The 13,095-nt window shown below is 42.6% G+C and overlaps 1 protein-coding gene across 1 annotated transcript in view; it reads right to left on the reverse strand.

The window, feature by feature from the left end:
• Nucleotides 1–13,095, reverse strand: part of LOC137327967 (uncharacterized) — a 247,551-nt gene that overhangs the window by 87,764 nt on the left and 146,692 nt on the right. The window contains exons 8-10 of the mRNA XM_067993980.1: nucleotides 12,998–13,046; nucleotides 10,885–11,005; nucleotides 2,212–2,306 (exon numbers count right to left, since the gene is read on the reverse strand). Of these exons, the coding sequence (XP_067850081.1) occupies nucleotides 2,212–2,306; nucleotides 10,885–11,005; nucleotides 12,998–13,046 (265 nt within the window). The remainder of the gene's footprint in view (nucleotides 1–2,211; nucleotides 2,307–10,884; nucleotides 11,006–12,997; nucleotides 13,047–13,095) is intronic.

Consider the following 13,095-nt stretch of genomic DNA (forward strand, 5'->3'; position numbering starts at 1 on the left):
AGCTCACCTGCTTCTTAGTTTCCAAAATCAAGGTCATCCATGGAGTTGTCTCTGCCTTATCTCCCCTCTGCTTCTCCTCATCTCCTGCCAGCTGTTATTAAATTCATGATCTCCATAATGTTCCACATCTGTTCCCTCAACCTCCTTCTGACTCAGCCACTGACCACCCATTTCCTCCTCCTTCTCCTCCTTTACCCATTCATGTTGACATAATTAACTTCTTCTTATCTTCTAACATTTCCCTACCCCTCTCAAATCTGCCATCATCTCACTCTTAGTAAGTCCACCCTTTGTCCCTGTACCCTCTCAAGGTACTATCCTACTCTTTCTCTCCAAAATGCTACCTAGCGATTCAAGCATCTCTCTCTCTATTAGAGTTCCTCCACTTCTGTTTGCAAACATGCACAAACACTTAAACCAGCCAGGTAGAAGTCATGGATTCTACTGGTTCTGGTGTCCTTCCTGGTTCTCTATTCTATCTTTGATATTGTTAACCATTCTGTTGTCTACCACTAATTCCTGTCTGGAGTCTGTCTCTGTGGCACTGTGTTCCATTCATACCTGTCCCAACTCAGTAACTATACATCCTCAAACATTTCTCCTCCCTTGCCTGCATGGTGACTTCTGGTGTGCCCCAGAAATGCATCCTTGGTTCCCTTCTATTCATAATTTATATGCTATCCCATGGCGATTTCATCCTTAAACAAGTGGTGGACTTCTACATGTACAGTGATAATACAGAACTCTACGGGGGGCAACTTTCAACTTCAGCAGGGACGCAACACTGATGGTATTGGATCAGACACCTCTTATACACCCCACCCTAAAGGAAAATCGGGTGTGGTGTATAACAGCTCACTGTTGACAAAACCAAAGACGCCGTCTTAGGCTTCTGTCAGCACTTATGTACTGCTGGCCCTAACTCCATCAACCTCTTCAGCTTCGCTCTTACCTTCACATTCGGCAATACACAACTTCAAGATCCCATTCAATTCTGAGCTAAGCTTCTTACCCCACGTACAATCATCGGCAAGATCACATTCTTCCATCCTTGAACCCTACTTCTATACTACTGCTGCTGAAATCCTGATCTATATCTTCACCATGTCAACGATCTTCTCCAACGTTCTTCTTTCCAGCTTTCTCACCTCCATCTTTTATAAACTTTAATACAGAACTTTGTGTCCCCTATTATATTCTGCATATGCATCATCTGCCCATCCTTGCCAAGCTTCCTACGCTCCAGTGAATTGATTTCAATATCTTCATCTTCCAATCCCTTCACGTATTCATTTCACATAATCTGAGTAATCAGGCATTTGTCCCTGTCTCCACCCTACGCTTTTCTGATTCTGCATTACTACATGTTTCCGGCTTATTTCACTTTACTATTGGAAGTTGATCATTTAATCCCTGTGCATTTGCCCTTTGGAATTCTGTCTTAAAACCAATTTGCCTTGATGCCTCCCTCTCTGCTCCTCTAAATCCATTAAAATGCCTTCAGTCTCCTCCCTCTAATTTTATTTTTTTTCTGTTTAGTGTCCATCTTTTTTGCCTTGTGAAGTGCTCCGAGACAAGTCTTTATGTGAGGAGTACTGCACAAATGCAGGATGGGTGCCTATGCCAGTGGAGGCAGATCTTGAGTGCCTGCCAGTCAGGAGAGGTCAGGAGTTCCAGGAGAGGGTGCCCGCTCTGCGTTGTGGAGAATGTCATATTGGATTCTGCCCCATCAGTGCCGTTCTTAAGGGAGCTGAAAAAAACTGGAGAAATCTTCTACATATTTAGAGGTCCAGGCCAAGACCCTTAGGTGGACCCAACTTGCCCAGCCAGGATGTCAATACACCTTGTTTCACTAAGCATACCTGAGCCTGGCAGATTCCCAGGCCCCTTCTGAGGCACGTGACTTAATTTGAGGCGAGCGGAGGTTCACCCTAAACAAGGCCCTGGGGAAATTGGTAGGGAAAGCTGGGACCCAATATACCCAGGTGTCGACTAAATTTCTGGCCCTTTGGTTGCACTCCTACTGGACTTAAGAAGGGAGTGGGCTGGAAGGGCGGTGAATTTTCAGCTTTAAATGTTTTGGTAACTCCTTAAGAATGTATCAAATCAAAAAAAAAGAATGATGAACACAATAAAGAAATAAAAGAATGAATCAAAACAGGTAATGCTTTTATGTAGAAACTCCAGTTTAAAGAAAATAGAACTCCTTACCATATGTTTCTTGAGCTTTGGCATGAGTTTACTTAAAATCTGATCATGGTGTCCCTGGAACCTTTGGAGCTTTGGAAATCCAGGAATAAAAAATCCTGAAAAGAAAATAAGAAAGTTAAGTAAAGTTGCCAACTTCAGCAAAATTCAAAGTATACTGAAACTAGGCTTCCTGAAGATGCTTGGGTAGAAACTGGACCATGTTGCAGACGTAAAATGGGTGCAGCAAGACTCAATTTCAGGGACCAAAGTCCTGCACCTCAAAGGCACCTGAAAAATGTCCAACTCAAAATTGGGCTGGACCATTTTTCAGATGACCAGATCAGCCACATTAAACAGACATTGGCCTCCTGCATTTGGTAATGAAGGCCTGTTTTAGGACCCTTCAGAGAAATTGGGCTACCCAATCGGACCTGTCCCGCTCAGGTTTTCTAGAATTGGATGGGACCTAGCCAGCGGCCGCCACCAAAAAGGTCAGTTTAATTTTTTTTTAAATTGATGTGAAGCTAGGAGGAGCAGGAGTGCTACTCCCGGCTCCACAGCACTCCTGATGGCCGCTGCCAGTCTTGATTGCTGTCCAGGGCCCCCTGGCACTTACCTGAGGGCTGCTGCTTGCGAGGCAAGCGGTCCGAAATTGGTTGTCAGAAATGGGCGAGCTGCCTGTGGAAGCACAACAGGTGCTGGCAGCTCGCCTTCATTATTTAGATGAGTCTTGAGGCCCTATTCAGGGCGTGCCTCCGGCCTTCTGGTTCAGGCGCACACTGCCTGTGCAGTGTCCAGTCTGAGCCAAAATGAATTTCTACCACAATATGTTCTATTGTCATATACATATTCATGCTGTAAAAAAGGTCAGCCCATGCTTTGGAACTAAACTGCTACAGCATTAACTCAGTAACAGGAAAATATCTAACGATTGGCTTTTAACTTAGGGATTTTATCTCATTACTGCAGGAGGAGGAAAGAACGTGATGCAATCAGTTCAACCTCCGGTGGTTGCCCATAGGCTGCTTTGCACTGATATGGAATACTTGAGCACTGTGCTAAGTGTTAGGGTAACCAGACGAACATATATTCAGCTACTTTTGAAAAATACAATCAATAACAAATATTCCTCTGGACAATCATCCCTTCCACAAGTTCTCCAACAAAAAACTACAAATTTGAAATATTTCCAAATGGAAAGTACAAGTTACATGGGTAAAAGTGATCAAACATCTATACAATATATTTCAAAAGTACTGATTTCAATTTGATCAAGGCTGCACCCCTTATGGAAAATTGGGAGGGGGGAGAGCTAAGTCTGTCTGCATTTGTGAATCTTTAAATGATCAACATAACCCCTTTCTTTTCTTAACATGACCATCTGTTCTCATTGTGACACTTTATCACCCATTGTAACAATCAGACGGATAAAGGCAGAAGTCTATCTAATGATAGCTTTTACCAGAGAGGCTCAAGTCTGAGCTGCAGTACGAAGCATAAAGACTGGGGGGGGGGGGGCAGTGAGAACTGATTTTTTTTGTTGGTGCAGAAATAGTAAAATTTGAGTATGTAGAAGGGAAATGTGTAGCATAATGGACCAGTGTGCCTGGATAACGTCAGCCTTGTTCTGAGTTTTAGTTTCTACACAATCATTGTAATCACTGGTTGCAGGTGCCCTTATGGTCCGACAATACAGCATTGTAAGCTCTTCCTTCAAAATATATATATCTTGTATGTATTTTGACACTAAATTTTTAAAATCACATAAATTCATTTACAACAATTATTCAGAAGATAAGGCTGTCCTAAATATAATATTAAGGATTCTCATACATTAATTAAATTAATTAAATGTTTGTATTAAATGGTTCTAACAATAAAACAGAACTTGAATAAACTTAGATTCATTATGCAAAGGATGTCACAATTGTGCCTGGGTACAAGTTGAGATGGCTGATTGAGTTCTTATAGGCAAAGTTTGCACCTGGCATTTGGGGCAGAGAGGAGTTATTTAACAGTTTCAGTACCACTCCTGTTGAATGGATTAAGAAGAAAAGAACTTGCATTTATCTAGCGCCTTTCACATCCTCAGGATGTCCCAAAGAGCTGCACAGCCAATTAAGTACTTTTTGAAGTGTGGTTACCGCTATAATGGAGACAAACACAGCAGCCAATTTGTGCTCAGCAAGGTCCCACGAAGAGCAATGAAATAAATAACCAGTCAATCTGTTTTTGGTTGATTGATTAATGTTACTAAAACGGTAAGGATCAGCCTGAGATATGCAAATCTTACAGTGGTTATTGTCACTCAACCACAAGAAACTTTTGTTGAATTCATTGTTCTACTTGTCAATTAGAAATGTAAATGAATGTAAATGATCAGACATTAGACAGTGCAGTGACAAAGTATATTTTAGTCGATAAGGGTCCATAGTAAAATTATTTTAGGAAGTCTGAATGTAGTTCTCTAGTGGCACAATTCAACAGGAGAAAAAACAGAAGTACCCACCCTTAAATTTAACAAATTCACACAAAGTGACAAAGCTGCAAAAGATGGTGTTCGAGCAGGCTTTGATTCCAGGCGGACAGCACTCCCACCCAAAACAGGTGGGAGTCTCATTAAAATATTGGGGTTGTTTAGGACCCTAATGTAATTTTGATCTTCTACTGGGCACAGTGTTCAGTGGAACTAGGCACTCAGTGGTCTAACCAGCGGTTCCCCTACTAGGATTGCCTGCACCCCTCCACCCCCCAAACAAGGTTTGGCCAACTCAGCTGAAGGGAGGACCTACGGGAATCCCCCTCCCCTACTGTCAGCAAGCTGCCTGTCAGCGCTCGTTTAGCACTGGCAGTTTGTCAATCTTATTTTAATGAGGCTTGATCACAAACATGGATTGGGCTTCCTGCCGGTGACATCTGGTGGGTTTGTAATTTCTTTCTGAATTATGGGTGAATAATTGTTATGGCTGTTATAAAAATTGCAATTTAATCAAAATTGAGAGGGGGGGGCGAAGAAAGATTTTGTGCCTACATGATTGGTGAGATAATGATAGTCAAAACTAACCAATTAGAAAGCAGAGAAAAGGTAGCGTGCACACACTTAACCAATGAGGGAGAAAAACTTACACACGTTTATCACAGACACTACATTACGGCAGTCACTGCAAACACAAGAAATGTTATGGTAAAAATAGATTACTCTGTGTACCAGCACAAACAGCAGAGGTCATAAAGAGCATCCTTGCTTTATTCTTCTGCAAAGCTGGAAACAGAGAAATGCTTGGACTGATTGGAAGTCACTCTGGGTGTTCACTAATAAGATTGATATTACATACAGGAGGGGTCAGCAGAAAATCAGTTTAGTATTTATATGAGATTTTTTCCATTCTATTCAAATGCATTCTTACCACTTAGGAATAACAGATGCTGGAGAATCTAAGTTATACATCAAGATGTATCAGGTTTGACAACCGCCTAGGATTATCAGCAGGGAATATTTTGGCAAGATCTCCATCTAATGAGCTTGGACAAATTTTACTGTCATATTTTTAATGAAACTCCACATGATATCATGTTGTTATTTAATATTGAATTAATAATAAGTACCCCATCTCCTTTCAGCCAGGATCATAACCCTTTACAACCTGGGTTTATTTTTTCCCACTAATACATAATGAAGATTATTTTGTAGCACTTAGAGGAGTAGTGGGATACAATAGACAAGTCCCATGCAGTTTGTGCCTTTTTAAAACAAAACTATTATCTTTTCAATATTACCCACATACAGATCTCTTCTGTGGATCCTTGATAGCTACTATTTCAGTGGGTTAAATAGTTATGTGCTGTGGTGATGTAAATAGTGGAAATTTCATTGGAGAATAGCCACTTCTGAACAATGGTGTCAGTGTGATTACTGGTCTTGTTTCCTACTTTAGCTCTTTGCTAAAGCAGCAAATACTTAGTGAAGAATGGAAACAGAGCATGTTGGCACCAGTGTTGGGAAACAGACACACTTCAAAGGAACCCCCTTGGCTTACATTACCTCAGTGTATCCACCCCACTGTTTAAGTCCCTGAAATGTAGTCGCCTAATAAACAGATTTTAAAAAAAAGTTAAATCACTTTTTTAAAAAAAACTAGCAGATCTCCCATGGCTTTGCTCACAATGAATTTGAGAATACTCTTTTATAACAACAGGGCGATTATGAACAGAATGTGATGGGGAAAGAGTTACGAAGTAAGTGTAACAATTACAGGAAGTGTACACATAATGGAAGCTTTTTAATATATTACGAGCATGTCAAGTCAAAGGAACGTCATCTGTTTTACCATGCTGTTGTTGTTTATTGCTGTTTGTACGCTCATTCTCAGCATTTTTGTCATTTTTTGTTTTTTATTTTAGGCGTTTTGTTTCCAGGGGGGTAATTTTAACCCCCAAGGATGGGTGGGAAGGTAAACATTGTAAAAATGTAAAACCTGACCCCAACCCGCCCACTTCTGGTTTTAACAGAGGCAGGTCAGGCGACCAACCCGCTCTCAGGAGGCGGGTCGGTCAGTAAAATCTTTTAAGGAGGCTATGTGCCTCCATTTTAATAGTTTTTTTTATTTTTAACTCCTGGGGGCTATGATTCACGCCACGTGAGTGGGGGCGAGAAGGGCTGGATCAACAGCGCCTTTATTGCACTGCCTGTGCGCCAGGAGGAGCCGGAGCGTTTCCTCCAGGCCCATCAAGATTACCTGACATGATCCCACACACGTGATCGGCCGTCCGCCCCCACCCCCCCGATGACCACTGATCCACGATGACCACAATCCCTCCCCCCCCCCCCCCAACCATGTCCGACCCCCCGCCCCCCCCCCACAATGTCTCCAAACCCCCACCTGCCCGATGACCGACAATCCCACCCACCCCCATCTCAGATGACCGGCCCCAAGCCCCCGATGTCAGACTTACCTGCTGGCATCCGCTCCCTGGCTGCTTTCCCATCCTCCAGCCAGCCTGTCAATCTGGCTGGCTGTCGCGCGGGAAACCGGCAGGAAAAATTTAAAAGACATCCTTACGTCAAAATTGTAAGGACGTCCGGGAAGCCCATACTTCCAGGTTTCCTGTTGGAAATGCTCCCCCCCCCATCCCCCGCTCTCCACAGTTGGGAGTAAAAATCCAGGCCCATGTGTCTGTCTCTTTTTCTGCTTCTATCTATGCTATTTATGGTGTTTACTCTCCATCTTTATCTGTATTGTGTTTTGTCTATGCCATGTCCTGTCTTCTGTACCTGTTTGTTCTCTATTACGTCTTAAATTCAGCAGTCCTTTTGCTTCAAATTCCTGTGCTTCCTTTGTATCTCTTCCATTTCTTTTTGTCTTTGGCATGCTGTTGTCATGTCCTGCTCCTATTTCTGTTCCACCCTACCTGTGCCCTCCCGCTTCTCCTTTCCTGGTCTTCATTTTTGACAACTTTTTCTGAGGCTTGCTGCTGACTCTCATGCTTTCCCACCTCTACATTTCCTCAGTGTTGCCTGTCCTCTCCTCGCTGCAGATTCATTTGTTACCCATGAACCTCTTGTGTTCCCTTGCCCCTTTGCATTCTTGCTCTGTTGTCCTGGTCCCATTGCTATTCTGCTATTCCTGTCCTCTTACTGTCTTATACCCTCACCTTTTACCATCTACCTCTCCTCTCAACTTTCCTGCTCCACTCCTCTCAATATTTTCCTTCCTCTTACAGTTTTCTGTCTTCAGTTCCCAATCTCATTGTCTCTGTGCCAGTAGAATGAACCCAAACTCTCCTCATGAGAAGTTCATCCTTTCTGTTCCTGTCCCCTGATGACACCAATCTTGGCGGACCAGCACCGATCCCTGAGGCACACCGCTGGTCACAGGCCTCCAGTTTGAAAAACAACCCTCTACAACCACCCTCTGTCTTCTGTCGTCAATCCAATTTTGTATCCAATTGGCTACCTCACCTTGGATCCCGTGAGATTTAACCTTATGTAACAACCTACCATGCGGTACCTTGTCAAAGGCTTTGCTAAAGTCCATGTAGACCACGTCCACTGCACAGCCCTCATCTATCTTCTTGGTTACCCCTTCAAAAAACTCAATCAAATTCGTGAGACATGATTTTCCTCTCACAAAACCATGCTGACTGTTCCTAATCAGTCCCTGCCTCTCCAAATGCCCGTAGATCCTGTCTCTCAGAATACCCTCTAACAACTTACCCACTACAGATGTCAGGCTCACCGGTCTGTAGTTCCCAGGCTTTTCCCTGCCGCCCTTCTTAAACAAAGGCACAACATTTGCTACCCTCCAATCTTCAGGCACCTCACCTGTAGCGGTGGATGATTCAAATATCTCTGCTAGGGGACCCGCAATTTCCTCCCTAACCTCCCATAACGTCCTGGGATACATTTCATCAGGTCCCGGAGATTTATCTACCTTGATGCGCGTTAAGACTTCCAGCACCTCCCTCTCTGTAATATGTACACTCCTCAAGACATCACTATTTATTTCCAAGTTCCCTAACATCCATGCCTTTCTCAACCGTAAATACCGATGTGAAATATTCATTTAGGATCTAGAAGCCTGGCTGAAGACCTAAAGTGGCTGAGAGGAATGAACAGTGGGGCAGAAGAGGCTGTGGAATGTGAGGCAAGTAGGAGTGGGCTGGGGAGTGAGAATGAAGGTGGAGTGGGGTGCAAAAGCAGTGGGAGGGGGCCTTAAACAGCCCAGAGTGGGGTGGTGGCTGAATCAGAAGCAGAAAGGAAAGCAGAAGTCCAGGCATGGGGGAACCTTAAAGACAGAAAATGGGGCTGGAAGCTTGTGGTGCCAGCAGAGGGACAGAAACTGGACAGGAAGAATGGGAACACAAAGGAATAGGACCAGAGGCTGAGGAAGCTAATGAGCACAGGAGCTAGGAGAGATAGGGAGGTGCTACAGCACCACCAGTGGTGGGAGGCCTGCAATTACAACTTGACATGTAAATGCTTATACAGTCTCCACCTCTTATAGCGGTGTTAAGACGATTTGCCCGCTATATGCGGTGGACAGTAAAACCAAAAAGTGAAGTAACCAACAATTTTTTTTTAAAAACAGGAAAGCTCCACTTAATAACTGCCTCTCCCAACTGTTAGCAGTTGCATCCAGAATCTCATCACTAAGGTAATCACACTTTGACAAGGTGCGAACAGCTGATTGAAACTGCTTGATTTTGCCTGAAATCAGCAGAGCTTTTTAAATCAGTAAGTACAGGGTAAATACTTATTGAACTGCCCGAAATAGTCAGCGAGCTTCATAAGTTATAAGCGGCACCTTTGTAGTTGACTCCCATAGTAACGGCAAATGGTTAGTGCTATTTGCCCGATATGGACGGCTACCTGTGCTATGCATGGACAGTGTATGTGGTGGGGACTGTATTGGAAATTCCTACTATAAATGTTTACATTGACAGTTTCATTTGTAAATGTTGACAGAAAAAAATGTTACCAAAAATCATAACAACAGTAAGATTCGTAGACAGTTAGTGCGCGCATATGAATTTTTAATTTTATATATATATACTTACCATTCATTGCCCACATTTATTTTCAGCTTTAAAGGCCTCAGAGCAAAATACAAAGAGTATATCGAACAGGATAAAGCCAGACGCACACTCAGTTTAGAAGCTTAAGCTTTACTGGTAACATACTTTCCTGGATTGGTTCCCATGCTGGTATAAGTCATGGGTCCCATTAAAATGAACAGAGCTGCTCCGGGATGCAGGTGACATCTCCGCGTCAGTGATGTCGCTAGTACAGCCTGATGGGAAGGAGATCTGAAATGGTGGGTTTCAGTTGAGATAGGATAGTTGATGTTTTTTAAAATATAAAACAGGGAATACTGGGTGATTCCACAATCTGGTGCTTCTAGTGAGAACAGCTTTTATAGGGAGCGCATCTCAGGAAATCATGGACATGAAGCATTGGATTGTCCATCCATTATGCGCATGTGGCTGCACTGGCCATAGTTTGGACATTCTAGATGTGAATATTACTGAATTCAATTCCAAGTTGCACAAGGCATTATTTCCAATTTTACTTTACAAGCAAGGAAGGAAAGAATGAACTTGCATTTATGCAGCATCTCATCAAATCCTCAGAATTTCCCAAAGCACTTTACAATCAACGGATTACTTTTAGTAGTGCAGTGCCTGTTATGTTGGCAAACACGACTGCCAATTTGCACAGAGCAAATTCCCACAAACAGGAAATGAATGCATGACCAGATAATCTGTTTTTAGTGGTGTTGGTGAGAGAGGAATGTTGGTCAGGACTCCAGAAGAACTGCTGTTCTTTGAATAGTGCTATGGGACCTTTTGCATCCACGTGAACAGACAGGCAGGGCCTCAGTTTAACATCTCATTTGAAAGATGGTTCTCCAACAATGCAGCACTGCCTCAGTACTGCACTGAAATGTCAGCCTCGATTATGTGCTCAAGTCAATAGTGGGCCTGAACCCACCATTTGAAAGATGGCTCCCCAACTCCGACAAAAAACAAAAAATAACACCGCTAATATTCAACAGAAAAGACTTTTAAAATTTACAATAATTCTTGTGACAGGTAGATATAAACCACATGAGTTTGCAGAATGTAATACTTGGTCAGGAAGTTAAGGTGCTGATAACATTCTTCATCATTCTGTCAGATTACTGAGGTGCTTACCATGCATAGCATGCTTCTGATTGGTCAGTAATTGAGACAGTGCCCAGAATGCATCCTCTTCATTCAAATACATCAGTAGAATGGCTGCGATCTGGCTCATTCCTTGACAGTAGCTCACCTCCTGTGAAGAGAAGCATGTTTAATTTCTTGTTCATATATTCTTACTATACCTGACATTACTGTAAGAAGCAAGCAATGAATTATAAACTGGTTGAGATAGAGAATTAAAAAAAAATTCTATTGCTCACAGAAAAATTGAATGTAAACCTTAAATGTTATAAAAAAAACAAATGATAGAGGAGGTATTAATAGCCATTTAATAAATACTGCATATTGTGTATTCCTGGAAAAAAGGAATACCAGCTTTAAGTTTTTATAACGTCATTATATATGTTGCTCTCTCTTTTCATGAAAAACATGGAAAAATGTCTGTCTCTCCAATCAGGTTTCTATCCGTGCCACAACACCAAAATGGTCCTAACCAAAGTCACAAATGACATCCTCTGTGCTGCATTATCCCTCCTCATCCTTTTCAATCTCTCTTCTGCCTTCGATACAGTTGACCACACCAACCTCCTCCAATGCCTTTCCTCTACTATCCAGTTCAGTGGGATTGTTCTCGCTTGGTTCCACTCTTCCGATCATAGCCGGAGCATCTCCAACAACAGCTCTGATCCTGCCCCCACACCGTTACCTCCGGAGTTCCCCAAGGATCTATCCGTGGCCCGTTCTTCTTCCTCATTTACATGCTGCCCTTTGGCAATATAATCCGCTTCCACATGTACGCTGACAACACCTAGGTCTGCCTCTTCATCACCTCTCTTGACCCCTTCACTGCCTCTGTGTTGTCAGATTGCATGTCCGATAGCCAATCTTTGATGAGCTGAAATTTCCTTCAGTTAAAGATTGGGAGGACTGAAGCCATCATCTTCGACCCCAGCACAAGCACCGTACCCTTGCCACTGATTCCATCCTCTCCCTGGCCATTGTCTCAGGCTGAACCAGACTACTCAGAATTGTGGTATCCTATTTGACCATATTTGACCATGAGCTGAGCTTCCAACCCCATATATCCTACCTCATTCATCTCACTCACTTCTGCCCCTGCCTCAGTCCCTCTGCCCCTGAAACCCTCATCCATGCCTTTGCCACTTTTCTAATGTTCTCTTTGCCGATGTCTCATCCTCTAGCCTCTGCAAACTTCAGCTAATCTAAAATGCTGCTGCCCGAAACTAAACCTGCACTATCACCCCTGTCCTTGCTGAGCTATACTGGCTCCTGATGCTCCAATACCTCCAATTTAAAATTATCATCCTCATGTTTTAATCCTTATAGGGCTTCACCCTTCCTCATTTCTGTAACCTCCTCCAGCGCTACAACCCCCTCCCCGAACTCTACGTTCTTCTGACTGGTCTATTGTGCATCCCCCCCTCACTAAATCTCTCCACCTCCCTCTCCTCCTTTAAGACCTCCTCAAAACCCACCTTTTTGATCAAACTTTTGGTCACTCCTCCTAATATCTCATTCTTTGGCTTCTTTGCTGTCCATTTTAGTCTGATTAGGCCTCTGTAAAATGCCTTGGGATATTTTTCTACATTAAAGGCACCATATAAATGCAAGTTGTTTTCCTTCTGAATTAACAACCTGCTGATGAAATTGTAAGAATGTGTGGCTTTGAAATGTCCCATTCTGAGAATGAGCAGTTCATCACTTGGTCACTAATTAAATGGAAAAATAGTCATTCTCTGTTTTTTTGGTTAAAAATGAAATTTCATCCACTCTAGTGTTGCTGTAGGTTTTTAAATGATGAAGTACTGCCTGAGGCTGCAAACAGGAATTGCCCACAACTTAGAAAAGCAAAAGCTGGATATGCAGCTACCCCACCAATAATTTTGCAAATTTACTAACAGTGGAAATAGTCGTTGTTAAAAATACTGACATTTATCACACATTCGGTTGCAAGATGAATCCCACATCTGCAAATTTCAAATCTGTAAAGTTGTAACATGAATGGCTTAATACTGCAAGACTGAGTCTTGTGTATTGGATTACTTATATATTTATCATATATGTTATTATACCTCAGGATGTAAATGCAACTCAATTTTCTTACCGTGTTGTATACAGAATAAGCGGCGAGCACATGAAACAAAGCTTGCTGTCTGTTTAAAGAAAGTTAGACTATAATTAGAGGTGATGCAATTTAAAATA

The sequence above is a fragment of the Heptranchias perlo genome, chromosome 12, assembly GCF_035084215.1.
Source record: "Heptranchias perlo isolate sHepPer1 chromosome 12, sHepPer1.hap1, whole genome shotgun sequence".
In the NCBI taxonomy this organism is placed as follows: domain Eukaryota; kingdom Metazoa; phylum Chordata; class Chondrichthyes; order Hexanchiformes; family Hexanchidae; genus Heptranchias; species Heptranchias perlo.